The 26,360-nt window shown below is 52.4% G+C and overlaps 11 protein-coding genes across 11 annotated transcripts; 5 read left to right on the top strand and 6 right to left on the bottom strand.

The window, feature by feature from the left end:
- Positions 1–217: 217 nt before the first annotated feature.
- TRIREDRAFT_69736 (glycoside hydrolase family 30) lies at positions 218–1,711 on the top strand (the record flags this gene model as incomplete). The annotated part of the gene is made up of 2 exons (XM_006969285.1): positions 218–1,022; positions 1,086–1,711. 2 exons carry the CDS (start codon positions 218–220, stop codon positions 1,709–1,711), a joined length of 1,431 nt encoding a protein of 476 aa, XP_006969347.1.
- Positions 1,712–1,893: 182 nt separating this feature from the next.
- On the bottom strand, positions 1,894–3,237 carry TRIREDRAFT_69696 (uncharacterized protein; the record flags this gene model as incomplete). The annotated part of the gene is made up of 1 exon (XM_006969246.1): positions 1,894–3,237. One exon carries the CDS (start codon positions 3,235–3,237, stop codon positions 1,894–1,896), a length of 1,344 nt encoding a protein of 447 aa, XP_006969308.1.
- Positions 3,238–4,142: 905 nt separating this feature from the next.
- TRIREDRAFT_5812 (uncharacterized protein) lies at positions 4,143–5,258 on the bottom strand (the record flags this gene model as incomplete). Its single annotated transcript, XM_006969223.1, has 3 exons — positions 4,143–4,508; positions 4,568–5,139; positions 5,207–5,258. The coding sequence occupies 3 exons, from the start codon at positions 5,256–5,258 to the stop codon at positions 4,143–4,145; spliced, it is 990 nt and encodes a 329-aa protein (XP_006969285.1).
- A 2,898-nt stretch (positions 5,259–8,156) lies between these two features.
- TRIREDRAFT_27259 (glycoside hydrolase family 27) lies at positions 8,157–9,549 on the bottom strand (the record flags this gene model as incomplete). The annotated part of the gene is made up of 2 exons (XM_006969227.1): positions 8,157–9,006; positions 9,062–9,549. Coding segments are annotated over 2 exons (1,338 nt in total), but the record flags the coding sequence as incomplete, so codon positions are not given.
- A 3,532-nt stretch (positions 9,550–13,081) lies between these two features.
- TRIREDRAFT_111904 (uncharacterized protein) lies at positions 13,082–15,984 on the top strand (the record flags this gene model as incomplete). The annotated part of the gene is made up of 8 exons (XM_006969284.1): positions 13,082–13,125; positions 13,249–13,267; positions 13,457–13,500; positions 13,574–13,646; positions 13,984–14,191; positions 14,253–14,329; positions 14,396–14,718; positions 14,877–15,984. The coding sequence occupies 8 exons, from the start codon at positions 13,082–13,084 to the stop codon at positions 15,982–15,984; spliced, it is 1,896 nt and encodes a 631-aa protein (XP_006969346.1).
- Positions 15,985–16,236: 252 nt separating this feature from the next.
- On the top strand, positions 16,237–17,064 carry TRIREDRAFT_69816 (uncharacterized protein; the record flags this gene model as incomplete). The annotated part of the gene is made up of 1 exon (XM_006969283.1): positions 16,237–17,064. The coding sequence occupies one exon, from the start codon at positions 16,237–16,239 to the stop codon at positions 17,062–17,064; it is 828 nt and encodes a 275-aa protein (XP_006969345.1).
- Positions 17,065–17,537: 473 nt separating this feature from the next.
- TRIREDRAFT_69838 (uncharacterized protein) lies at positions 17,538–18,161 on the bottom strand (the record flags this gene model as incomplete). The annotated part of the gene is made up of 2 exons (XM_006969245.1): positions 17,538–17,878; positions 17,945–18,161. 2 exons carry the CDS (start codon positions 18,159–18,161, stop codon positions 17,538–17,540), a joined length of 558 nt encoding a protein of 185 aa, XP_006969307.1.
- A 666-nt stretch (positions 18,162–18,827) lies between these two features.
- TRIREDRAFT_111901 (uncharacterized protein) lies at positions 18,828–19,799 on the bottom strand (the record flags this gene model as incomplete). Its single annotated transcript, XM_006969244.1, has 1 exon — positions 18,828–19,799. The coding sequence occupies one exon, from the start codon at positions 19,797–19,799 to the stop codon at positions 18,828–18,830; it is 972 nt and encodes a 323-aa protein (XP_006969306.1).
- Positions 19,800–20,989: 1,190 nt separating this feature from the next.
- TRIREDRAFT_69823 (uncharacterized protein) lies at positions 20,990–22,276 on the top strand (the record flags this gene model as incomplete). The annotated part of the gene is made up of 1 exon (XM_006969282.1): positions 20,990–22,276. One exon carries the CDS (start codon positions 20,990–20,992, stop codon positions 22,274–22,276), a length of 1,287 nt encoding a protein of 428 aa, XP_006969344.1.
- Positions 22,277–23,640: 1,364 nt separating this feature from the next.
- TRIREDRAFT_69811 (Gamma-glutamyltranspeptidase-like protein) lies at positions 23,641–25,179 on the top strand (the record flags this gene model as incomplete). The annotated part of the gene is made up of 3 exons (XM_006969281.1): positions 23,641–23,788; positions 23,831–24,605; positions 24,633–25,179. 3 exons carry the CDS (start codon positions 23,641–23,643, stop codon positions 25,177–25,179), a joined length of 1,470 nt encoding a protein of 489 aa, XP_006969343.1.
- A 94-nt stretch (positions 25,180–25,273) lies between these two features.
- TRIREDRAFT_111897 (uncharacterized protein) lies at positions 25,274–26,269 on the bottom strand (the record flags this gene model as incomplete). The annotated part of the gene is made up of 1 exon (XM_006969243.1): positions 25,274–26,269. One exon carries the CDS (start codon positions 26,267–26,269, stop codon positions 25,274–25,276), a length of 996 nt encoding a protein of 331 aa, XP_006969305.1.
- Positions 26,270–26,360: the final 91 nt, after the last annotated feature.

The raw sequence follows: 26,360 nt of genomic DNA, 5'->3' as shown, positions 1-26,360 counted from the left end.
CTTGCGTCTAAGCTTATTGAACATGTCTCAAGTGAGGTGGTAACAATTCCCAGGGTAATACCTACATCGAAGCTGCCAGGGGGAACTTGGTGGCGGAAAACATAAAAGTATATCCGCACGAATGGATATAAGGGGATGACGATTCCTCTCTTCTCACCAGGCTGATACTGCCCCTCCCCCTCATCCAACTTGTCACCAGGGCTGATACCACATCAAGATGCTCTTTATCTCCGTCCTCACCACCATTGCGGCGGTTGGCGGCGTCAACGCCGCCTCCTCGTTCGCCTCCACGGCCGACGGCCGGAACCAGTTCACGCCCATCCAGGCGCCCGTCCTCAACGCCGCCAACCCGGGCATCGACAACTGGAAGTTCACCATCAAGGAGAAGACGGGCCGGAAGCAGACGGTCAAGGGCTTCGGCGCGGCCGTCACCGACGCCACCGTCGCCGCCTTCAACAAGCTCAACGCCAACCTGCGCTCGCAGCTGCTCAACGAGATCATGACGCCGGCGGGCCTCAACTTCAACCTGCTGCGGCATACGGTCGCCAGCTCGGATCTCTCTGCCGATCCGGCGTACACGTATGACGATGCTGGCGGCAAGGTCGATACGGGATTGAACAGCTTTGGGCTGGGAGATCGTGGGAATGCCATGATCAGCATGCTGGCCAACATGCGGAAGCTGCAGTCCAACCTGACTATTCTGGGATCACCGTGGTCGCCTCCTGGGTGGATGAAGGTCAAGGGCCAGCTGATTGGCGGCGGCACGGCCAACAACAAGCTCAACCACGCGTATGAGGATGCGTACGCGCAGTACTTTGTCAAGTACCTGAAGGCGTACGAGAGCGGTGGTGCGCATATCGATGCCATTACGCTGCAGAACGAGCCTCTCAACAACAAGGACGACATGCCGACGATGCTGATCCAGCAGGACGAGTCAGGAGCCTTGATCCGGGACAAGGTTGGGCCTGCTCTGAGGAATGCGGGCTTGAGCACGCAGATCTGGGCCTGGGATCACAACCAAGGTGAGAAGAAGACGATGCTGTCAACGTATCCCGTGAAGCAGCAGCACTAACACCCATTTGCAGACGTCTACTCGTACCCCCAGACCGTCATGAACATGGCCAGCCAGTACGTCCAGGCCGCCGCTTGGCACTGCTACGCCGGCAACAACCCCGACAACTGGACGCCCCTGACCAAGTTCCACAACGAGTTCCCCGGCAAGGACCAGTACATGACCGAGTGCTGGACGGCCGTGGGCACCACCGACTGGGTCCACAGCTCCAGCTTCAACATGTTCCCGCTGCAGAACTGGGCCAACGGCGTCATTGCCTGGACGCTGGGCTCCTTCACCGGCGGCGGCCCTGCGTTGTCTGGAGGCGGTAACTGCCACCAGTGCACGGGTCTTGTTACCGTCTCTCCGGATGGAAGCAGCTACAAGAAGGAGATTGACTACTACATGATGGGACAGTTCAGTCGGTATATTCCCAAGGGAGCTGTTGTCGTCGATGGTACGGGCAGCTACTTGTTCCCTGATAACACGGGCATGGAGGCCGTCGGCACGATTAACCCGGATGGCACCCGCACGGTGGTCATCCAGAACAGGTACAACCACGATATCTGGGTGCAGGTGGGCACGGAGTCGGAGAGCCAGACTTGGAATGCTCGCGTTCCTGGTTCGTCGGTGACGACTTGGATCCTGCCCAAGGCTTAAGTTGAGTATGGGGGTTGAGGTTTAGCAGCACTGTATATATCTGGCTACCAGTTTGGCCCGTACATGGACACAAATGACAACATATGATGAATGAACATACAACAGTGTTTGCTTACGGGCATGTACGTCTTATAACATGTGTCTTCTAACATGTGAGGGTGCTCGTTCGGCGGCAGAGCTGTCTAAGTGCTCTCACCCTTGGGAAAGAATTGATTCTCCGGCCTCGGCAGGCCAAAGTGTTCTCTCAGCGTTGTTCCCTCGTAGTCCTTGCGGAAGATTCCCCGACGCTGCAGCTCCGGCACTAGCTTCTCCACGACATCATCCAGCCCCTGCGGCAGGTAGGGAAAGCACACGGTGAAGCCATCACTGGCCTCCTCCTTGAGCCACTTCTCCCACTCGTCGGCAATGCTCTGCGCCGTTCCGACAAACGCATTGCCGGCATATCCACCGAAGCGTTGTGCTAGTTGTCTCACTGTCAGGCCTTCTTCCCTTGCTAGCCGGAGCACGGCCTCGCGGCCCGTCTTGCTGGCGTTTGTCTCGGGCAGGTCCGTGGGAAGAGGTCCGTCAGGGTCAAACCTGGATGCGTCCGTTCCGAGAGCAATGGATAGGCTGGCGATGGAGCTCTCGTAGTGGACGAGGCTGTCTAACTTGAGGCGCTTCTCCTTGGCGTCTTGGATTGTGTCCCCGATGATGACTAGTGCGGCAGGCAGGATGTTGATGTGCTCCCTCTTCCGGCCAGCGGCTTCGGCCCGGCCCTTGATATCAGCATAGAGAGCCTTTGCGGCGTCGATGTTTGCCGGCGAGCAGAAGACGACTTCGGCCGTCTCACCAGCTAGCTGCCGTCCCGGATCGGACTGTCCGGCTTGCACGATAACGGGCCATCCCTGGACAGGACGAGCAATGTTCAGGGGCCCTTTGACCTTGAGCTCGTCGCCAACGTGGTTGAGCGTGTGCATCTTGGCCGGGTCGAGGAAGATGCCCGACTCCTGGTCCCGGATGAAGGCGTCGTCTGCAAACGAATCCCAGAGGCCGGTGACGACGTCGTAGAACTCCCTGGCGCGCTTGTACCGGTCCGAATGGTCCATGTGCTCGTCGCGGCCAAAGTTCTTTGCGCTGTCCGGGTTGGCCGTCGTAACGATGTTCCAGGCCGCACGGCCGTTGCTGAGGTGGTCCAGCGAGGCGAAGCGACGGGCAATGTGGTAGGGCTCGTCGTATGTTGTCGATGCGGTAGCCGCGAGGCCAATCTTCTCTGTGACTTGGGATAGGGCAGAGAGTAGAGTGAAGGGCTCGAAGGATGTGGTTGTCTGGCTGCGCCGGAGGGCCTCGATGGGCATGTTGAGGACGGCGAGGTGGTCGGCCATGAAGAAGGCGTCGAACTTGGCGGCCTCAAGCTTCTGGATGAAGGATTTGAGGTGGGCGAGGTTGAAGTTTGCGTCGGCGTAGGAGCCGGGGTATCGCCATGCGCCGGTGTGTAGACTCACAGGGCGCATGAAGGCTGTGAGATGCAGTTGTCTGGTGTTGGACATGGTGATGTCTGTGAGATCTACTGTGCTATTCGAGACTTGTGCTCTTCTACGAGGTCTTATTAGTGTTATAAGGGACTGTGTATTCTTCTCTTTATCAGTGTGAAGATTTCAACTATATATAGAAAAGGACAAGTACAAGATGGACAAGTGGATGGTTGTAGATGATGTGATGTGCTATGCATGTAAGCGGACGACAATCACGACATCGACGAGATGCGGGGGTGCGGATCGTTCGGTGCTTTATCAGCAACAATTCGGCGCAAACTCTTATCGAATGCGCGTCAGAAATTGTCTCGATTATATATATATGCCTTCTAATGGTGAAGAGTATTGGTCTCGCGGAAGTGGTGGTTAGGAGCCTGCCTAGGTGAAGATTGTCTTGCCTCGAGGAGCCGGACAAGTCTGGCTCGCAATACATGTAAAAGATGTACATAAGAGCCGGGAGATATACTTTCTTTAAACAAAATTATTTAAATACCTAGATGCAGTCAAGTTGCAGTGATTAAATCGTTCTCGATACAGCTAATGGTCTGAAATGTGTGCCTTAATGTCTACACCGTGGGTGAGCATAGTAGGGAGCCGGACTGGGGCGGATAAATCGCCGCTCATCTAGGATTGCTAAGCAAACCGTGGCTGCTAGACGCATCCCAAGGCTAAATGACCTCATAATTAGAAGATTGAAGCATCTTGAATACGTGTATTGCGTGGATACAGGTCTGCCTCAAGTAAACTATTTCCTACGCAGGCCCTGTAAATGCTTACTGTATAAGTGGCTGCCTCGGCAGCATCCAACAAAGAGTCAGGTACCCAGGCTTTATTGTCGTTGCTCAGCTTAGGAAAAACTTTCACGCGTCCACAAACAAGAAATTGCAAGCAAGCTTCTATCTGGTTTCATTCTCTAATCTCTATGTGTTGATCGGCGCCTGCGGCGGGTATCTACCACCCGCAGTCTCGAAGCTGTTCACCAAGCCATTCAGCGTATCCAGCTCCTCCTTGGTCAACTCCACCAGCTTTGCATTCTCCTCAACACGCTCTACAGTAGCAGAGCCAGGGATCGGCACAACGAGAGGCAGCTTCGGATCCGAACTCATGCTGCGCACCCAGTTGATGGCGAGCTGGCCGGGGGTGCAGCCCTTTTCGCGGGCAAACTGCTCGACTTTCTCGACGAGCTCAAGGTTGTGCTCGAGCTGGGCTGGTTGGAAGCGGGGGTAGGTCGAGACGAAGCCGAGCTTCTTGACGTCTTGCAGGGTTTTGTACTGGCCGGTGAGGAGCTTCATGTAATTGTCAGTCTTTACACTGCAGTTCTAGGCTTCAGATAAGAGACACTTACACCCCTGCCAAGAGGCGAGTATGCAATGATGGGAATGTTGCGCTCCTTCAGAGCAGCGGCGATTCCGTTTCTTAGTATGTCAGGCGTAAACATGCTGAGTTCGACTTCAGCAGCAGCAATGTCGGCCACCTTGGTAGCTTCTTGGATGGTGTGAACTCCGCACTCTGACAAGTAAATTGCGCCAACCTTGCCAGTGTCGATGTACTCCTTTTGAATCACGCCAAAGGTAACCGAAAGAGGATACTCGGGATCGCGTCTGGCACAGCAGAAGCCATCAATCTTCTTGACACCGCCTAGCTGCGCCAGAATGTTGTCCAGCGAGCGGCGGATGCCCTCGGGTGATCCGTCGGGCTTGAGGATCTTGGTGTTGACGCCGCCCTTCATGAGCAGGACGACCTTGTCGGCGTCCTCGGGGTATTTCTCGAAGTAGGCCTTGATGATGGTCATGGAGTTGTACTCGGGCGTGCCGTAGAACTCGCCGCCGTTCCACAACGTCTGGCCGTTTTCGACGGCGGCCTTCATGACGGCGAGGGCCTGCTCCAGTGGGGGAGGGTCGGCCCGCCAGGTGAGGCCTGCGTTGTGTTAGCTGATTCGATGATGGTGCTGATTCGATGATGGTGGTTTTGAGGGAGCAGTTACCCATGAGGCCAAAGCCGATAGGGCCAACTTCTTTGCCGAGGAACTGAACCATGGTGATGGATGTTGTTGAAGTTGTTATGAGATTTGTAACAAACCGAAGTGAGTTGTTTGTCGAGCTTGGTCGAGCTTGTAAGTAGGACTTGGCCCTTCTTATATATCTTGTCCGCCTCTCCTATTCTTCTCCAAGTAACCCTTCCAAACTCCTTCGCTCTCGGAACTTGAATGCCGGACTTTACTGGAATTCCTACGCGAGCTAAACCCCGAAGCGCGCCAACTTGAGGCTATCCAATGAAGCCTCGAGCAGTGCAGTTCCCACCCCATTTGACTCGGAATGATCTAAACGACTTTTGTGTTTCCAGGGGCTTTTTCTCTCGTTAACCCCGCCCGGACATTCCCCGGCAGTTGCGCCGATAACTGTGTGTACATGTTCGGTTCGCTACAGTCGTTGTCATGATGCGGAAAAGAGCGGAGTTGGTCGTGGATTTTGATGGCTGGAGCATCTTGGATCTCTGGAGTCTGTGGATGGGTGCATGAAGTTGATTACGCGCATATAATGGCTTGTATAAATGCATGTAAGACGGGTTTCGCTGGTAGATTTGAAGGATCAGCCACGAATATATAGTGCGAGATTCTAGGGGCCACTATGCTGATGGAGAGAAGCACATATGAGGTATCGATATTCTCATGGCTCAGTCTACATGTGCTCTTTGAGTACTCAAGGTTCGCTCCTTTCCCTTACCATAACGTGAGGATATGGTAGCCTATTGCTATGAGAAAAGGGCAGGGATGTCGAATTACTTCCTGGATGACTTGCTGGCTGCGCATATCACGCCTCCGTCGTGCATACAAACGGAATCCTTGGATCTCGGAATGTTCTAGTGATCGCTGCGGTCCGGAACGCTAACCTCATTAGCATTAAGCAGATCGACAAAGGGAACCGCTTCACCCTCTAGTATATTCTGCACAGATACTACATACGTGGAATCCCCTCGTTCACTGAGTCACTGGAGAGTCTAGATGCCTTATCGTACCTGCCGGTACTATGTCAGAGTACTGATTACCGTTACACCTTGCGATCTTCAAGTTGCTGGGTAATTACCTTATGGCATCTCAGCTCCGTGCCTCAGGGGGAGTGCTGTCCGATACGGCAAATACAGCCTGGTTCTTTATTTATAGTAGGTATCTTGCCAACAGGCTCATCAAGCCAGCATTCTTGAGACCTTGGCTATTTGTCATCTCCAAGTGCCCTGGGTACCTAGATTGCCAAACGTCTGGTGTTTGTCTTTGGTTTGTTCCACAAGCGCTCGAGTCGCTCCCTGCGTCGTCATTTCCTCCATCCATACACGCCTTGAAAGCAACGCATCATACTCTCTGCGCCGAGTACAGCGAAAGGGAACATCAGATTTCGTGGCAATGCTCTGCTTCTAGACAGGCCCATGATTGTTTGCTCTGCACACAATACGTGGAGCTGCTATACAGCTGTAGTTATTAATAGATGTGAACAAGCTCTTGCTTTGCTCATTATTCGCTCGGCAGAATGCTACCTAAGCAAGCAATTGGAAAAGTCGTCGAAGCTCTACGTGAATATGCCACCCGTGTAACCAACATAACGTCAGTAGTCAGAAAGGCAAGGGCTGTGATGAGGGTGTCAATGAGGTGTTGACAAATACATCTCAGTGTGAATCATCAGGTGGTGCTCGAATCGTATCCTCGTCATCCTTAATGAAATCAGATGTATGAAATACCTGTGATGCTTAGGCAACGTCGCATAAAGCTCTGAATACACATTGTAAAAAGGACAAGAGTTTGTGCATGTATAGAGAAAGGTACGTTTTCAGCCGTGTAACCAAGTATGATGTGGTCTCTCGAAATTTATCAGGTATAGCAAGCAATCAAATATCTCGGCTGGCGACAACAGTGAGTCTTGGAACTTATGCTCCTTGAGCTTTGGATGTGGCACTGATTGAATGAAGTTTGCTCGCTCTTTCAACCATCAAACATGAAGATAATCATTATTTAAACCTCTCCGTCTCCCTGGATTGCCTGTTAGATTACTGCAACCCTCTCAGATGCACTCGAGTCTTCCACACACAAAAGACACAAAGTAGAACCCTGTTGGTGAGTAAAAGAGCATAATATCCATAAGTCCATCTCCTTCTTGAGCTCCTTATTGTGATCACTTACTGAAGATCGGGCACAATAGAATTCCATCGCGATGTCTTCTTTCGACTTCTTGATTTACTGCACTGTAAATGATCCCAACTTGTTCCATTTCCGCAACCTTGCAGCAAGTATCGGAAGGTATTCGATGCAATCAGACAACAGCGGCGTCATAGAGCTGAAGTATACCGGACCAAATGACACCCCTGAGGGAAAAGAAGTATACAGAGCCAGAGTGGAGGCCGCTGTCCTTGATATGGGATTTATAAAGTCGCCCGACTCGAATGAGGGCCCCCAAATTCTTATTCCCCGCCAAAATTGACGACGAAGAGTGAGAGCCTCTAAGAGCGCCTGGTAGACGAAGAGACTCTAACGAAGACCATCAGATTGATCAGGATGCTATCTGCGGAGTTACAGACTCTCACCAAGAGGGTCGAATTACTCAAGAGTATCGAATTGCGGAAGATGGCCGCATTGCTCAGCAGCATCTGGATCAAACAGACGAGTGGATGTCCCGAGGATTCGAGTACTTTGGAGACCGCTTGCGAAGGGGATTGAGGCATTAGAACGTTCCATCACCAGAGGAGACTGGAGTCAACGGGTTATCCAGGAGATGGGAAGGTAACTGGGCTCTAGCACAGACTCTCCATTTTCACAAAGTACCTATTATCAAACTGAGAAAATTATCTCGACTGAGGCTCTTCAATGATAGTCAATGCAGAGTCCTCTGGTGATCTATGTGCAAATCATGACATCCTTCTTTGAGACACCCTTTGAAGCGTTTCTATGCCCGCGTCAGATGCAGCAGGACACTGTCGCCCTCGTTGAGCTGAGCAGAAACCTGATCGCTGACGACCCCCAAGCTCTTGTTGTTCCAGATGTCTTGCACGTTGTACTGGCCTGAAATGCCCAGGTCCTGCCACGTTGCGGACACGGTCTGGACGCCGCGCGTTTGCGTTCCGAAACCACCCTGCCCGTTGTCTGGGCCGAGATTCACCAGCACGACGACGGCTTCGCCAGAGGGAGAAGGGCCCGCGATCCAGGCCTGGAACTGGGTGGCCGCCTGGCCGCCCGAGCCGGGGTTGCGAGGCTGGATGGGATATTGGGCGGTAAAGGCAGCGACTTGCAAGGCTTGAGGGTTGGTGAGGAGGTTCTTGCCAAAGTCATCCAGTGTGGTCATGTCGTTGCCAATGATGAGGTTCGCTCCGGCCGCAATCCAAAGCGTTGTGACAGTGGTACGCTGGCCATTGCTAAGGCCCGAGATGCTCTCCGGGTTGCCAGACACTAAGTTATCGAGATCAGGGTAGATGGTGAGCTGGTCGTAAAACTGCAGGCCGGCAACGATCCACTGGCGGTAGTTTTCGATAGCACGCTGGACGGTGCCCCAGGCGACGAGGACGTTTGAGCCGGAATTGTTGAGATCCTGGTCTGTCCGCATGGAGTCGGCGTTGGCGCTCCAGATGTCAAAGTACTTCTTGGTGCGGTCCAGCTTCCAGGAGATGTCGAGGCGCATCTGGCGGCCGTTGTTCTTGATGGCGTTGTGCCAGGCGATGACGGAGCCGCTCTGGTCTGCAGGGAGGTTCTGGCCATTGTCGGGCGAACCTGGAGTGACAAAGTCAAGCTTGACAAAGTCGACGCCCCTGTGACACAGTTAACATTTATGTTGGTCATAAAGACTTATAGCAGTACACATACCAAGAGGCAAATAGGTCAACGACCGAGTTGTGCCACTGCTGGGTTTCCGGCCTCGTGTAATCGAAGATGCAGCGAATCAAGCCCTCGTCACCTGTGCAGACCTCTCCGATGGTGGTGTCGGTTCCCAGTATTGTCTTGTTTCTGTCACTGATGAAGGCCCCGGGAACAACATACACGCCCAGCTTGAGCCCTTGATCATGAAGGGAGCTGGCTAGCGAGGGGATGTCGAACAGGCTTGAATCATAGATCAGCCGACCGTTGTCATCGCCATGGTCGCCCACCGACCAGCCAGAGTCGAGACTGCAGTAGTCATAATTGCCCTTGAAGCCGTCTGAAGCCAGGACGCTGCATTGAGTCAGGACATGTGACTGGTCGAACTTGAAGCTGGGTCCTGCGTTGGGGTTGGCCTGCAGGGCAAAGCTGTTCCAACCTCGGGCTGGCGTTCGGAAGCCACCCGGAGTCTGGGCATAGCTGATGACTTTGAGCGGTGTTGCGGCAGAAGCAGCGGGAGCTGCCGCAGCGCCGGTGATGGCGAGGCCCAGTGAGAGGAGCTCAAGACGAGGCATGTTCAAGAAAGGGGAGCGGTATGAGGAGGATTGGGGGAAACCACCTTGTTGGTCGAATGTCGCAAGACTAGGTATGTATATATATACTTGTCGATGGCTGCACTTGTTGAGGTACCCATGGCTAAGGATAATACGATCTCACTTTGCCTAGGGCTCCATCTTGTCGCGACGTTTACACGAGATCTCACAGACTGGAGTCTCCCAAGTGCTTCTTACCGCTCACCTCCAGCTGTTTCCACAGCCGTGTCGAGCCTTGGTCATCACCGCCGCAACACGGAATAATACTCTCTCCCCGCAGATAGCTCCCGAGAGTCTTCCCGACCCAATCGAGACGCTCCGATCGACGCCATTCTTCCTCTTATGGAGATGCCATTATTCTCACTATGGGGCGGCAGTTGCGCCTCGTAAGCCTTTTCCGAAGGACGCCTTGCGAATCTGAGTCTAGCTTCCGCAGGCAGTGCCTTGGCTGTGTGGAGGAAACCCCATAGCTGACAGCCTGGGGGCCCGAACAATGGTCACGATATCCTGGTTTGCGGGTATTTCGGGGTGGGCTTCATCAAGGATGACGACAACTGTGATGGATTGCTGTTCTGGTTCGTTTCCCGTGCTGGAAAGCTTGAGTGAGCTTCCTTTATTGATATAGTGGTTCTTTGGCCAAGGCCTCTGAAGCCGGATTGAGAAAAGTGTTGCTGTTGCTGAAGCTTTCGCGGGCTTCCAAATAGCCTAATTGATCGGCATTTTTAGGCCAGGGGAGCTCATCAGACGGGATTTTGAGGTCCGTCGGAAGAATTAATCTCTGATTCTCTGAAAGGGAAGCTTTGTAAAATTGATATAACAAGTGGACATTGCTTGATGCTTGATGGCCTTTGCATGACCAAGTTGTTCTGCATAAGGTACAGTCAATGTACAAGTGACATGCACAACTTTCTACTGTTTTCTGAAGGTTATCAAGATATTATGAAGCTATGCGGCGTTACAGCTTCAGTGAAGAAGCTAAGGCTCAGTGCCCCTGGACAGGACCTGCAGTAGCGGATGCGAGATGCTCAGCTATAATTCAGATCTACGTCTGGCTGTCAGCATTTTCCCAGCATCGGAGTTCTCGAGTCCCTGAAGTAGCAATGAAAGCATCTACCTATAAATAGCTACCTACGTGGAAAAGTGTATCTCTTTGTCCATGTAGTAGTAATGCGAAGGGCTCTATACAGATTGACAGACTATATGGAAACTACTTGCAGTATCAATTTTTTAGGGCTTGAGATCCGGATAGCCGCTCTCTGATCCGCCTTTCGCAGAAGGCAGCGTCTCATGGAATAGTCCATCGATCAACAAACGCGACAAAATCTAAAGCTAACAGCAGTGACGAGAGCGAGAGAGCGAGAGAGCGAGAGAGCGACATCACTGCTTGACCATTCATTGCATGAGCCTATGTTTGCCGTCTGATGTGTTTAACGCTCTATGTGTTTGCAAACAGAAGCTACTTCAGTCGGGTATCCTACCCATCGCAAGCGACCTCTTGACGGCGGCTGCTAGTTGCACTCTGCCATCTCGCAGTTCATCCAGGTTCACTCGACAATTCTATCACTCGCTAGCTCTAGGTAGGAAAGGTATGTCTACACAAACCCTTCTCTGCAACAAGCCGGATGTGAAGAGAGCCGAGAGGCGCCCACACCATGAACCAGGACCGCAGAAGCTGCCTTGCGCTCCAATTGAAGCCCGCAACCACCGCAAAGTTCGCCGAGGCCATCTGCTGGAAATTCTCCGTGGGCAGCCCTAGTCCTGAAGGCAATCTAAGGACGGTCGTGAGATGAAGCTATCGGTTCCAATTTTGAGTGCTTGGTTCATGAACATGAGGCGTTCTATCTGTGTGTCAGGACCTGGGGTCAGGCGATTATCATTGGCATCAGCCTCGGCTACAATACAAAGCGTTCCAGAGTACGACGTACGGCTCCAGTCCACTTGCTTCAATTTGTTCTCCATTGATGTTCTCGTGGTACTTTACTGTTTCTCATCCAAAATCAGCTCAAGCTTTCTGTATGAGGTTGTGTTTGTGATCATTCATATATGTGCCAATGTATAAGCGAACTGCGTCTGGACTTGAATTACAAGGATATCTTGTCAGCCTAGATCAATACAATTCACCTCGGATATCAGGTGCGGTCATTGATGCGAGTACTATACAAAGGAATGAGCATTATCTTCAGCTGTTGAACTATCCGCGATCGTGCCATGAGCAGGTAGGTCAAGCATTCGAAGTTCTTGCCTAATCATGTCATGAAGTGAGGTAGGAACCTTGGCTTAACCTAAGGAGTGATCTAGATCGATGTATTGTGGGCTTACGCTCCGTTTGACAGAGAAGATGCCGAGTTAAGAGGTATCCAAGTGAAGATGCAGAGTAACTACTGCGCTCTGGAATGAGCATGGAGCAAGATTCGACATCAAGCAAGGCTATACGGAGAATGATCCTCACTGGGGTATGTTATTATTACCTGAATGTACATGTATATCTTCACTCTCCTTGCTCTTCTTCTCCGCTTTCACTGGGCTCATGTCTTCGTCTAGATGGGCCGTACTGTTTCTTTGATCTCATCCTGATGATCGTTCGACATCATGGGGCCTCTCTGCTGCTGTCCGGGAAGCATCTCAGCCATAGAGGAGAACCGTCCTCTCGGCCAAGTGTTCTCTTTGTGAGAGCAAAGTAGAACAGAGATGGGCAAGACGAGGCCAAGTCGGCAGTTGGACCCTCCAGTGATATTCACCACTTCATATCAGTATGCGGCCCTCGGAATTTACGGAGATGTGTAAAGGAGAAAACAGCAAGTGGTCAACAAGTTTTGCACCCCGACTATTTAGAGAATCCTCATGATCTGCCACCTAGGCCCGGGACCTCCCTAGAGTCGGAAATCTTTCCCTTTACAGGGTTTCATTAGCTGGGTCAATCTAGCATGCATGAGATGTCAAGCGGGCAGGCGGATTGTGGATTCACGGACCGCAATCATGAGATTGTGACAGTCACATTGGTGTAGGCTTATGTAGGTATTGGTAAGCGGAGCTTTGCTCGAGGTGGCAACACATGGAAACTCGAGACAGGGTATCATTCTTCGACATCGTGCGTCTGCATTCCCCTAAGTCAAGCTTTCCGGCAACCAGGCATTACAGTAGCTTGTCTTGCTCGCATATTGTAGATTTGCCGAAGGTGGAAGAATTTCGAAGGAGATTTGTCCAGTAACGAGGCATATTGAAGTTCACATCAATTGAAAGATCATACAATATACACGGGCGAATAAAGGCGTATTCCCGGCGCGCCTGGACGGCCCAGGCTCAAACAGGTTTGCTGGCTTGAATGGGCAAGGGAATGGTCTCGGCTCAGCTGCCAGACTGCATCTTCTCTGCGACTTGATCGGCGTTTTCAAGGGCCAGCTCGGTCTCCGGCAATCTTGGGATTGTTCGCTTGACCATGTGCTCAGATCGGGAAGCAGATGGAATGTACGTGCAGGAGTTGTAAGTGGCTAATTCCGACGACAATATTCCCATGCCAAATCCGAGGGCGCGCATGAAGCATTGACTGCGTTCCTTGAGTTAGTGATTTGGGTAATTTTGAGTAACTTGCTGATTCCGTCAAAGGTCTCTGGCCTTCACACGTGTGAGTGTACGGAATGAAGATATTTGAAGAGGTTCACTTGAGTTGCTGTTCAATATTCAAGAGCAGCCCTGTTTGTTACTTGTCTACCCTCTCCCATACTTTAGTAGACACATCGACGTGCCATTAATTTACATGCCGAGCAGAAACATAAAATTTTGCTAGATGTACGCATTGTAAATGTTTTAGTAGACAATTGCTGGTATCAACCGCGAGCTCGTCTCAGATATAGGCTTGTATGGTCGTTTCTCACTTCCTGGGGGCACAGAGACGGCTCTTACGCGATGATTAACACATCATTACTGATAGTCATTTGTACGATGTGATGAGACTGCGGGCACGGGCATTTGGTCCTCGTGGGCGAACGGCAGGGATCGGGATCGTGAGTAAGGCTTCGGAAGTACGGAGCATTGGCGATTGGCCAAGAAAGTCTCTGTAAGGAGACTGTGTTGTGGGACACTGATGGATGTCGAAACGGGAAGTGAAGAAACAGCAGGAGATGTGTATTCAGTCTGTATCATGTGAAGCAGAAGGGTATATAGAGACTCCATTTCTTCATTAGATATGGGTTGCGACTCACAGACTTGTTCATCGAACTGGGTTGCAACGTTCCTATCACAATCCTTCAGAACAACTCTGCAGCTTTCAGGATGATTAGCAAAACAGCAAGTCCTCGATGTCGAACAAGACAAGAATCGTTCTAACATCAATGTGTGCAGGTCCTTCACCACGAAACGCGAGTGCTGATAGTTGGCGGAGGCCCCGCTGGCCTTATTCTCTCCCTACAGCTCGCTCGCCATGGCATCAACAACATGCTGGTTGAACGAAACCTAGACACAACAAAGTGGCCCAAGATGGATCTGACCAACTGTCGCAGCATGGAACTCTTCCGCCGACTTAGGATCTCGGAAGGGCTACGGGAGATTGGTGAGCATCTCCAGCGTTAAGTCTACGCTCTCATGGGCGGCTTCTCATCTGTTGACCTTAGGTGTCCCCCCAGAATACTCATTCGACGTGATCTTCAGTACCGGGTTGGCAGAAGGTGGAGAGGAGATAGCTAGATGGGTGAGTTATTGACGAGCAGACTTGCTACTTCGACCGAGTGAAACTGAGACTCATGCCCAATCCTAGAAGCTCGACTCCGTCAATGCTTGGCGGAAGCGTATCAAGTCGCAGAACAACGGCACGCTTCCGCGAGAGCCTTACCAGCGCTGTTCTCAGGCTGTCCTCAAGGCATGGCTCAAGCCTCGAATCCAAGCTCAAAAACTCATCAATGCGCATTTCGGTCTCAAGTGTAAGTCTCTCACCGAGACCGACAATGGAGTCGAGTCTACGCTCACGGACGTAAGGACCGGCGAACAACATGTTGTTCAGAGCAAGTATGTCATGGGATGCGATGGAGCTGGAAGTCATGTCCGCAGATCACTCGGCATTAACCTCCTTGGAGGACCTGTGTAAGTCATCCCGTAGCTTCTTCGCCAGCATATCCCACTGACATCTTGTCCCTTCGTCAACTCAGTCCTGGTGCAATGATGCTGGTTCACTTCAAGTCGCGGGACGTCACTAGGCTGCACAAGCAAGGACAGTTTTAGCACATTAGGTTCGCTCATAGAGCCTTTCTTATTGCGCAGGACGAGGTCAACACATGGACACTGCACACTCCAATTCCGATCGACGCCGACTGGGAGAAGATTGACCCCCAGGAGACAGTGTACAACGCGCTCGGAGGCCCGTCAGGGCCGTGGCCTATCAAGATTGACGAGATCCTGGTCAAGAGCACCTGGCGGCCAAACATTTGCATCGCGGAGAGGTACATCTCCCCAAGCGGACGCGTCTTCCTCGCAGGCGACTCAGCACATCAGAATATTCCCACGGGAGGCTACGGCATGAACACCGCCGTTGGCGACAGCTTTGATCTCGGGTGGAAGCTCGCTGCCGTGTTGAACGGATACGGCGGCGAACTGCTTCTGAAGTCGTACGAGCTGGAACGTCTGCCAGTCGCGGTGCGGAATATCAATCACTCGGGCACGCTGTGGCAGAGATGGGCGAGGATCTGGAGTAGCTGTGCTCAGGTCAGGCCCGACATCCTCTCGCAGAGCAAGCTGGGCAAGGCATTCAAAGCGGAGCTGGCGCATTCCTTTCTTACCAACGACGGCGAGAACCAGGACCATGGCATCGAGATGGGTTACCGATATAATGCGTCGCCCGTTGTCGTAGGTGATTCCGATGCTTCGGAGCCCGAGTGGAACTTCCGCCATTACGTCCCATCAACGTGGCCCGGAGCAAGGCCGCCACATGTCTTCCTTGCTGATGGCGAGACGAGCATCTTTGACTTGTTTGGCCAGGAATACACCATTGTCGACTTTTCCAAGGATGGCAAATGGGCGTATGAGTTCGGCAAGGCTGCGGAGCGCCTGTGTGTTCCACTGGAAAAGGTTCATTTGCCGACAGAGAAGCACGTACGGGATCTCTGGGAGCGTGATGCAGTTCTCATCAGGCCAGATGATCACGTCGCATGGAGATCGCCTCGGGATCACACCAAGTTTGAGGGTGATGTGGGAGACATCCTGGAAATCGCGGTCGGACTGAAGGGGAATCTCGAGGCTGGAGTTCAGATTAGGGAGCGAGCGCTGGACGAGGTCCGGCAAAAAGGATTCGCGGGCACTGTTGGAAACGTCAACCAGGACAATGTGGCGATGAAGGCTGGGTTCCAGAAGTGAGAGGAGATGACCGAGTAGAACGCTGGCAATAGGATTTTTCATAAGCAGCGGGTTGATCTGATAATCTTCCTTCGTGCAACTTTGTGAATTGGAGAAAGTTGGAGCCGGTGAGTCATTCGGTGAAACTCAATCCCCATATTGAAACTTGGGCCTCATTTGCCATGCCATATAATCGAGGCTCAGCTGTGACCATTTCAATCTCGGCCGTTCCCACCCAGGTTGTGTGCAAAGTCCAAGTGCCTCTTCTACATCATGTCGGGCAACTCCAAATATACCGCCATCGTCACCCCGTCGGAGCTGACCATTTCATTCAAGCACCTCTTATCCAGCATCCCCTCACCCGACCCGACTCTGATCGTGCACTCCTCCCTGGGGTCTATCGGCTTCATTCCCGGCTTCGCCCCCTCTCTCATTCAGTCACTCCTCTCCGCGCTTGGTCCGTCTGGCACTCTTGTTGCTCCGACATTTACGGGGGAAAACTCGGATCCTGCAGCTTGGAGAGCTCCTCCGGTGCCCGAATCATGGTGGCAGACCATTCGAGACTCTACGCCAGCGTTTGATCCAGCCATGACAATCTGCAGAAGGGTCGGCGTAGTCCCAGAGACGCTGCGCAAATGGCCCGGAGCGTTGAGATCCGCCCATCCGCAGACGTCCTTTGCGGCAGTCGGCCCTCAAGCAAAGGTCATCACAGAGGGACATGCGCCTGATTGTCGCTTTGGCGAATCGAGCCCGCTGGCCAAGCTCGAAGCTGCAGATGCTTGGGTCTTGCTGATTGGGGTCGGGTGGGATAGATGCACCGCTCTGCATCTTGCAGAATATCGCCTCCAGAGCCCGGCTCCCCTCGTAGACAACTCGTTCGCCATAAAGGTCGATGGCCAACGGCAGTGGATGACTGTGGAAGACCTCGTGCCTATTACTGACGACGACTTCGAGGACCTCGGGGCTGATTTTGAGAGAGACTGCCAAGTCGTACGCGCAAAGATTGGGGCAGCTGAGTGTCGACTGTTTTCTCTGCGAGAGGTAGTTGAGTATGCAAGGGTTTGGATGGATAAGCACAGGAATGCAACCAAATCCGAGTGACTTTTCCGTCACTGGTACGCACGAAATTCTGAATTGTGGACGATCACGATGATGCAGTTATGTCAGGGGGTAGTGAGAGAAATTGCGATGCTATTTATTGAAGAGATATGCCTTGATGCTCCATGACACATGGTGCCAGCTGATTTGCTTCCGGGGTGGTCCAAGAGCAAGACCACGAGATTTTCAGGAACAGAGCTGTCCTGTGTTTGTGTATGGCATGACGCACCTTGAGATGAACCGCGCCCCAGTCCAGACATTCATCCCACTATCCAACTCTCCGCGCGCCCCTGCACCCCTCATATCGTCTTCACATCCACCTTCGGCGAAGTTCCCTTCTTCAGCATTTTCCATCTTTAAACGCCATGCCAATTGTAAAGTAATATTGCCACCAACGCCCTTGAACTCCAAAGTGAAATATCTTGCTGCCTAAAAGAACGGCCATTGTATCGTCGAACCAGTCGCACCGATTGTCTTTAGCCAGACTGGAACAGGGTATCTTCGTCACGCAGGTATTCGCCGCAATCAGCTTGTCGGAAGCACATGACACCGGTCGGGTCAAGTCTCCTGCTCTCCGCGGTGCTGCGAGCGCTGACACCGAAGCCCAGAGGGACATCGTCCATGGTATAGACAACCAGGCCCTGGTGCTCGGGGCAGTCTTCAGAGTATCGGCCAACGTGTGCCTTGACAATGTTTCCACCGTAGAGGAAGGGCATGACTCCGTTGGGGCGGATCCAGAGCTTGTGTCGTGCGTGCTCGGCGAGGATGGGGAGGGCAGTAATGTGAATGCGGAACTTGCCAGACTTGGTGAACTTGCCTGTAAAGTCGAGGTCACGTTAGTTGCGGCTCATGCGCAGTCTTTGGGGAGAAAAGCAGAGCATACCCAAGCAGGTTCCTAGAGAGAGCAGGTTGTCGCGGGCAATGGACGTTGCCAGATTGGCCATGGAGAGCCGGACCAGATAGACTCGGTTCTGCGACAGGCGGAAGACGTTGCGATCGCCATCTTCCTGGGGGGCGATGATGTTCTTGAGCGATGCGCCGGTGTATTCGGCGAGCTTCTTGAAGACGGCTTGCGTCTCTTCTTCGGTGAGAGGGCGCATGATGGCGATTGGTTCGTATGTGTGAGAGAGCGGCGAGCAGGTATGGGTGTAAGGAGAAGAATGGCTTGGTGGACTGGTTCTTACCAGAAGAAAATGTTTGGCTCCAGAAGTTTTTCTGGCCGATAAGAAAATGTCCGATAAGAGCAACTGGATGTGGGGCGTTACGGCCACCGGTTCCTCTCCATGGAAATTGTGCGCCAAGGAACCTCGGCGCTATCGTTCCGTTCCAGCGCTAGGCCTCAAGTTGCAGCAGTTGAGGCGCTGACGGCGACTGAAATTCTTCCCTCGTGCACTTACCTAGTCGACTTCCCTCTACTACTATTCCATCACGAAGTATGAGAAAAACTTCCTTTTACTTTTAATGAATGGATCCCTGATCGGGAGCAAAAGACTTCAATTTCATCAATCATCTGGGTTGTCTGGAACAGCAAGCCCGCTGCTGTCCATTCATTGGTTATACAGCTCTTAAACCTGGAGACGCCGTGCTAACATTCACAAAGACACAAACGGGCAGAATACTCACGTCTGTTTGCACTGTCAGACTCTCCACACAATATTTACTGTCAAAAGATGCCTTTTATTACGCACAGACTTGCGTTAACCTTGATATACAGTAATATTCGTACCTACAAGTGGTGTATATGGTGGTGTGGTGACGCCATATCTTCAGTGCTGAGAGGCAAAGGCAGCCGCATACACGTCCATATCCGCCACATATCCGTTGGTTCGGGTCGGTTCCCATCCAAGCAGCTGCTTCGCACGCGATGAAGACCCCCTCATACTCGTGCTCATAGCCTCGGCAAACAAATCATCACCAGGCCCAATCAGCCTACAGTCTCCCTTAAAGTCCCAAACAGAGGCCATGGCTGAAAAGATCTCAGACATGCTCTCCTGGCTGGTGAGCAGATCAAAGACCGGATAGACGGAGCCACCGTTGATCAAGGGAAGCTTCTCAATTACTTTTTGGAACCCGGTGGCCACGTCGTCGACGTGGATGAGAGCCGGCCTGGCATCGGCTTGCAAAGGAATGTTCACAGTCTCTGACGAGCCGCTGCGGGCTGCCTGGAGAAGTGGCAAGACGAATGGAGTCCATATAGTGTTCTCGCGGCCGTAGATCAGAGCGGGCCGTACAACAGCGACATCCAAAACGTCCGCGGAGCCAAGAATGGCATTCTCGAGGCCAACTCTCCACGCAACAAGGGCCCTTGGAGGGGTTGCGGCATTGGGACCGGCAATGTGAAGATCGTTCACCGACTGGTTGCTGGATCCGTGGACCCAGGTGCCTGAGCAGTAGACGAAGCCCAACTTAGGGCCCGTGATGCCAGCGGCTGCATAGCTGTTCAATCGCTCTTGACCGATTTTCTTTGCCTGACTAAGGAACTTGGCCGACTCCTGGTTTGCACCAGCAATATCAACGATGACATCGATGTGCTTATTGCGGACTGCCTCCATATAGGACACGGGATCATTGACCGGATCAGCGCAGATGATGGGCGTGACCTCTGCGAGAGCCAATGCCTTGGCCTTGGCCTCTGAGCGAGCGATGCCGTACACCTTGTATTGGCCGCTTCGAACAAGGGTGTCAACTAGCCTCTTGCCGACATAACCAGTAGCACCGAGGAGAAGGACTTTGGTCATTATGGGAGATTGATGGAGAGGTAAGGATGTGTAGATAAGTCGGTGTTGGTAGGTGCTAGTATCTTGACGCCGTGCTGCTTCCAATCCAGGGATTGCTCGTAGCGCATGTATATTGATGAGATTGCACAGAACGTCTCAGATGGTCGGAACGAAAGGCAACTTTTATATATGAATTTTCAACACCACATCTGCATTTTAGATGACGCTCATCAGAACGCCTCTCTCGGCCAACCTCTGATAGCTTTCGGAGACAACGGTCGCGACCTTCTCGAGGCCGAGTTGGAGGTTCTTCAGCTTGCCCAATACGGCAACAGGTATTCCGCACATCTCCGGTGGCATACACCAACTTATAGCGTGAGCCGCTGAACAAAGAGACGGGGAGCCGGAGATTATGTATACTGCTGTTGGCCTAGCTGCTCCGTTGACGACGATTGCCGTATCTAATGGAGAGTCAACTTAAATGCCGGGTAGTTGAAAACACTGCAGTTATCAAGGCCGGCCAGATCACGATCCAGCGAGAAGAAGAACGCTCTACGATAGGCTACAAATGAAGACAAATTAATTCTTGATCATCTCCAGAATCTGGGTGATGACGTGCAAGCTATACGTTTCAACGGTCCTCTTCCATTGTTGGAGACTCCAGTTGACGAATCCTCGTTGATCGCCAGAGCGATAGGGTAGCTTTATGTATAATCACCCAAGGCGTTTGCTTGATGTCCCTCGACATTCATCAAAATGTGATAATCCTGCAAAGTATTGACCAACCAGCGCATTAGAAACGTATTAGAAACCAACAAAACCGACATCAACAATGAACAAAAGGAGGTTGAATGCTATGAGACGGCACGTGATGCCGATATCATTCGTCTGACTCATTGGGTCTAGAGTTGCCGCCAAGGCAGCTCTCAAATGGTTTGGTTTGGCGCCCGATGACGCCAAAGATGGCCGTCTTCAGCACTAGCCGTGAGAAAGGGCGCGGGTTTTCATGCGCCCTCTGAAGACAGTCGTTCACGATAGAGGTCAGAGGCATATAAACGAAGAACCCTCCTCCTCCTCTCCTTCTTGTCATTGTACATTTGTTTTGTTCACCTCTCCGAAGGCCTTCTCCGCTCAGTTTAGACGCTAGTTCCCCCCCTCCTTCACCCTTACAATCAAGCAGAAGCACCATCATCATCATCACCACAACCACCATGTCTCTCTCAGAACGAGCCAAACAATCCGAAAAAGCTGCCCAAGAACTCACAATATGGAAGGTTCTGCAAGACTTGTGGGATCCAGACACAAACCCCTCCGGAACCGTCAGCTTGGGTGTCGCCGAGAACAGGCTCATGCATGATATTCTCTCAAAACACATTCACGAGAAATTGGCCCTGTCCAACCACGCATTCACTTATGGAGACGGTGCATCAGGGTCAAAGCATCTGCGGAAAGCCATGGCTCGCTTCCTTAACAAGCATCTCAAGCCTGTGACCCCAATCATTCCTGCTCATGTCATCGTCACCAATGGATGCAGCGCGGCGATTGAGCATCTTGCATGGGCGTGTGCCAACCCTGGAGAAGCATTCCTGCTGGGGCAGCCTTACTATGGGACATTCATTGAAGATCTAACAGCTCGCACGGGAGCGAAAGTCATTCCCGTTCCGTTTCACGGCATTGACCCCGTGAGCGGAGACGCCGTTGTCAAGTATGAAGAGGCCCTGAAGAAGGCCGAGTCTGAAGGGACAAAGGTGGCAGGATTGGTGCTCTGCAATCCTCACAACCCACTTGGAAGGTGTTATTCGAGGGAGGCGATCGTTGGGCTCCTGAGACTCTGCGAGAAATACCAGCTGCACTTTATCAGCGATGAGATATACGCCCTCTCCGTTTGGGAGAACACAGTTGACGCCGGCGTCCCGGTCGAATCGTTCACCTCAAGTCTCAGCATCGACCCTACCGGTATCATTGATCCGGCCCGAGTCCATGTTCTCTGGGGCATGTCCAAGGATTTCGGGGCCAATGGCCTTAGAGTGGGCGCACTCATTTCACAGGCCAACCCATCGCTGCACGCTGCGCTCATTCCTCTCAACCTGTACAGCTCAGCCTCATCCATCGCCGACCATGCTACAGCAAACATTCTGGAGGACGACGCCTGGGTGGAAGAATACATTGCCGAGAACCAGAGGAGACTGGCAGAGCAGTACAGAGTGGTGACTTCGTGGGCAAAGGAGAACGGCATCACGTATCGGCCGGGTGTGAATGCTGCTTTCTTTCTGTGGGTGGACTTGGGAAGCGTTTTTAGGAAGCTTCATCCCAACACCGAGACGGGTGATTTGAACAAGACGATAGCCACGGCATTGCTCAAGCACAAGGTCTTTCTGGCGTCAGGGACTGCATTCGGTTCGGAGGAGCCTGGTTGGTTCCGGATCGTGTTTTCACATCCGGAAGACTATCTGCAGGAGGGCTTGAAGAGAGTGCTTACGGCGTTGGCCGAGCTGTGAACGACTTGCAACGAGAAAAGTACATCTACGTGAGTACTATTATGTATACAGACGATCGTCCTTGAATTGAATACGTCTCTGGATACCAATAGCCGATCTCGGCGTCGGGCATCACTTTCTGGACTGGTTATCATGCCGGTGGGTAGGGTCGGCCAACTCCGAAGGTGATGTCTACCAGGTATGTAAGCGTGCTGTCGCTTTAGCATCTTGGAAGCCTTTGCATCTCCTCGATTGGAACAACAATCTGGAAAGAAATAGAGATAATGGCAGAGTGGGTTGTGACAAAGAACCAGCTGTTTTGGTATAGCGGATTTGCATTCCCTGGAGATGAATGTGAGGGGTAGTGGGGATTGCGAGTCAATGACCCGTTACATGCGCCCTCTGCGAACTTCGAAATGCGGAAGAGTTGAACAGGGATCAATGTTGAGGTGTGGCTTGCGATAGCTGGAGACTCTCGGAGAAAGTGTCTAAGAGTTGCTGGTACTATATATCGCGTAGACAGAAGCTAATTCTGACAATCAGTTCATTGAACAGAGAGTCTGTGAAGGCTTTATAACCTGTGTTATGATGGGCACTGCGGGTTGGATTGTGGCAGTATATCAGAAACTGCTGTTGGTGCTGTAATCGGTCGTGACCTCCGACCAGCCGGGATCTGAATAGCCTTAGCTTAGACAGGAAGGCCAAGATAACGATGCATATGGATGATCTAGACGTCATAATCTGTTGCTCTTCGTTAAATCGTCGTCTCTCTGAGTTCCAGCCTACGGTTGCCATTATCTCTTGTCTGTTCGAAGAACCAGCGTAGTATCCGTAGACTTCGTTGACCCCCTGTCTTCGATATCCCCGCAGGCATTGACAGGCGTCGAGGGCCGTTTGTCGGCGACCTGTAAAGACTGATGGCCGACCTAGCCGTATTCTTCTACTGGTTACTATGTCAATCATTGAGCTAAGTTTGTTCGTTCGGGATATTGATACCGGGCCAACAGCTCGGAAACGCTCTGAACGATGTGGTGTGTTGCACGGAGAAGGCTGGTAGTATATAAGCCTGGCTTCCATCTCCTCTAGGGATGCTACGCTTCTTGGAATGTAAGTCTCCGGGCGTCACTTCCACCTCATACTCCAGCATGACCCAGCTCCGTGTAAGATCAGTGGTAAGACCACTTACACTTCTTCTATCCGTGTTACCTTACAGCAGAGCATCACCGACACCGCCATGCAGTCCACCCGGCGTTCAAATCCCCAAGCAGGGAGCCGTCGCTTCGCAAAGCTCAGTATGCAGTGAAATTGGCATCCAGATGCTCAAGGATAAAGGAAATGCCGTGGACGCCCTCGTGGGCACAGTCATTTGCGTGGGTGTCATTGGCATGTATCATAGCGGTATTGGCGGCGGTGGCTTCTTGCTGTTGAGGCAGAGTGACGGCACGTACGAGTTCGTCGACATGCGCGAGACGGCGCCAGCTGCTGCGTCTCAGGACATGTATAACGATGATGAAGACCTGAGCATTCATGGTGGTCTCGCAAGGTAAGGCCCGCAGCAAGTTATTTCGCCGTGAGTATTGTGTATGATGAAACTGACATCTTCTAGTGGTGTTCCTGGCGAGCTTCGCGGTCTCGAGTATGTCCACAACAAGTACGGCGCTTTGCCCTGGGCTCATGTCATCAAGCCCTCAATCAAGCTTGCCAGACACGGCTTCGAAGTGAATGAGGACTTGGTCAGCGCCATCAAGGGGCTGAGTCCCAACAACTTCCTCACAGAAGATCCAGCGTGGGCCATTGACTTTGCCCCCAAGGGACGCCTCGTCCGGCTAGGCGAGACAATGACTCGCAAACGATATGCTGATACGCTCGAGGCGATTGCCAACCACGGCGCTGATGCGTTCTACACTGGCCCGATTGCTAATGCTACTGTTCGTGCATTGAAAGCAGCTGGAGGAATCATGACGCTGGAGGACCTGAAGAACTACACAGTGGCCATCCGCGAGCCCTTACATCTCAATTATCGAGGCTACAAGGTCACCAGCACAAGTGCTCCATCAAGTGGTGCTGTCGCGCTCAGCGTTCTCAACACCATCGGGGGATATGAGGGATTCAACGATCCTTCTCAAGTGAATTTGACTACGCATCTCTTGGACGAAGCCATCAAGTTTGCCTACGGTCAACGAACTGAACTCGGAGATCCGTCCTTTGTCGACGGAATCGACGACTATTCCAAGAAGATGATAGAACCCGCAACTGGAGCCGAGATTCGGTCCAAGATATCAGACTTCAAAACAGAGCAGGTGGCGTACTACGACCCCAAGGGGCTGGAGTCGCTCGAGACTCCGGGTACGTCGCATATCGTCGCCGCGGATGCCAGTGGAATGGCTGTTTCTATGACCACGACAATCAACCTGATCTTTGGCTCAACGCTAATTGTGCCGGAAACTGGCGTTATCATGAACAACGAAATGAACGACTTCAGTATCCCCGGACTCAGCAACAGCTTCGGCTACATTCCCAGCCCAGCAAACTACATCCGTCCAGGAAAGCGCCCACTGTCGTCCATCTCACCCATTATCGCCGAGACGCCGGACGGAAAGCTCTATCTCGCGCTTGGATCTGCGGGCGGTAGCAGGATCATTACGGCGAACATTCAGAACACGATTCACGTTCTTGATGGCAACATGACGACTGCTGAAGCGCTTGCCCAGCCACGTTTGCACGACCAGCTCGTACCCGCCCAGACGACGTTTGAGTATGCCTACGATAATGAGACGGTAGCATATATGAAGTCGCTTGGACATAATGTCACTTGGGTTGCTCCGGGGCAAAGTACTGCGCAGGCTCTGAGACTGTTGCCGAACGGGACGTTCGAGGCTGCCGGAGAGCCGAGACAGGTGTCATCTGGTGGCTTTGCCATTTGAATGAAGGGGTTATCTACCTATCTACAGTATATATAATGAAAGGCATGCCATATATGAAACGCTGTAATTGCCAATAGGTGATGTCTGCTCCAGCCTAAGCCCGCTTCTTAATGTCAGCCTCCCACTCAGTCAGTAGGCTCATAATCTCGACAGAATTCGCCCAGCTCGGTGACGGCCTGGGAGCCTCCTTCAAGCCCTGTGCGATGCAATCCTCGACGCGCTTCACCTGGTGTCCAAAAGCGTCCATCAGGGCCGGAACGACAATCTCTTCCGTGGCTCCACCATAGATCTTGAGCTCCATGATGTTGTCACCCGCCAGCGGCAGCCAGGGATTCGTCTTGAATCGCAGCACACCCTTGTCGCCCTGGATAGAAAAGGAAAAGTCGTTGCCGAAGCTGTCGGTCGACTGGATCGTGGTCAGGACGCCGTTGTCGAAGCGGACGTTGAGAGATGCATCACGGGCATGCAGGCTGCCTTCATTGAAAAGATTGCCCAGACCGGTGACTTGTCGCTTCTCGAATGCTCCGGATCCGTATGCGGTCTCCATGATAAAGTGAACAAGAGAGACTGGATAGCAACCCAGGTTGTAAATGGTGCCCATGCCTAGTGGGTTGGCCTTCTTCCAGATGTTGGCAGCATAGTAGCCGGACATGCCCTTGATGTTGCCGAGTATGCCAGACTTGACAATGGAGGCGACCTTCTCCATCAGCGGGTGGCAGAGATACATGAGGCCCTCGAGAAAGAAGACGTTGGCCTCCTTCACAGCCGCAATCATGGCATGTGAATCCTCCATCGTCGTTGCCAGCGACTTCTCCGAGAGAATCGCCTTGCCCTTCTTCGCAGCGGCAATCACCGCCGAAGAGTGCATGTGGCTGGGAAGGCCGACATAAACGACGTCGACCTCGGCATCGTCGAGGAGAGCGTCCAGGTCCTGGTACTTGGTGGCGATGTCGTACTTTGCGGCGAACTCGTCGAGACGGGCCTGGTTACGGCCAAAGACGGCGGTGATGCGTGAGTTGGGGCTGGCGAGGATGGATTTGACGACGGTGTGCGAGATGAAGCTCGTTCCGAGGATGCCCCAGCGCAGCATTTTGAGATTCTTTGCTGTTTACTCTTTTTGGCACAACTTTTTGTTGACTGGAAAATGGATTGGGATCGAAACAAGCTCGAGTTTTTGTGAG

The sequence above is a fragment of the Trichoderma reesei genome (genome assembly GCF_000167675.1).
Source record: "Trichoderma reesei QM6a unplaced genomic scaffold TRIREscaffold_30, whole genome shotgun sequence".
NCBI classification, from domain to species: Eukaryota; Fungi; Ascomycota; class Sordariomycetes; order Hypocreales; family Hypocreaceae; genus Trichoderma; species Trichoderma reesei.
Note: the sequence above shows the minus strand (reverse complement) of the source record. Positions and strands in the feature narration are given on the sequence as shown.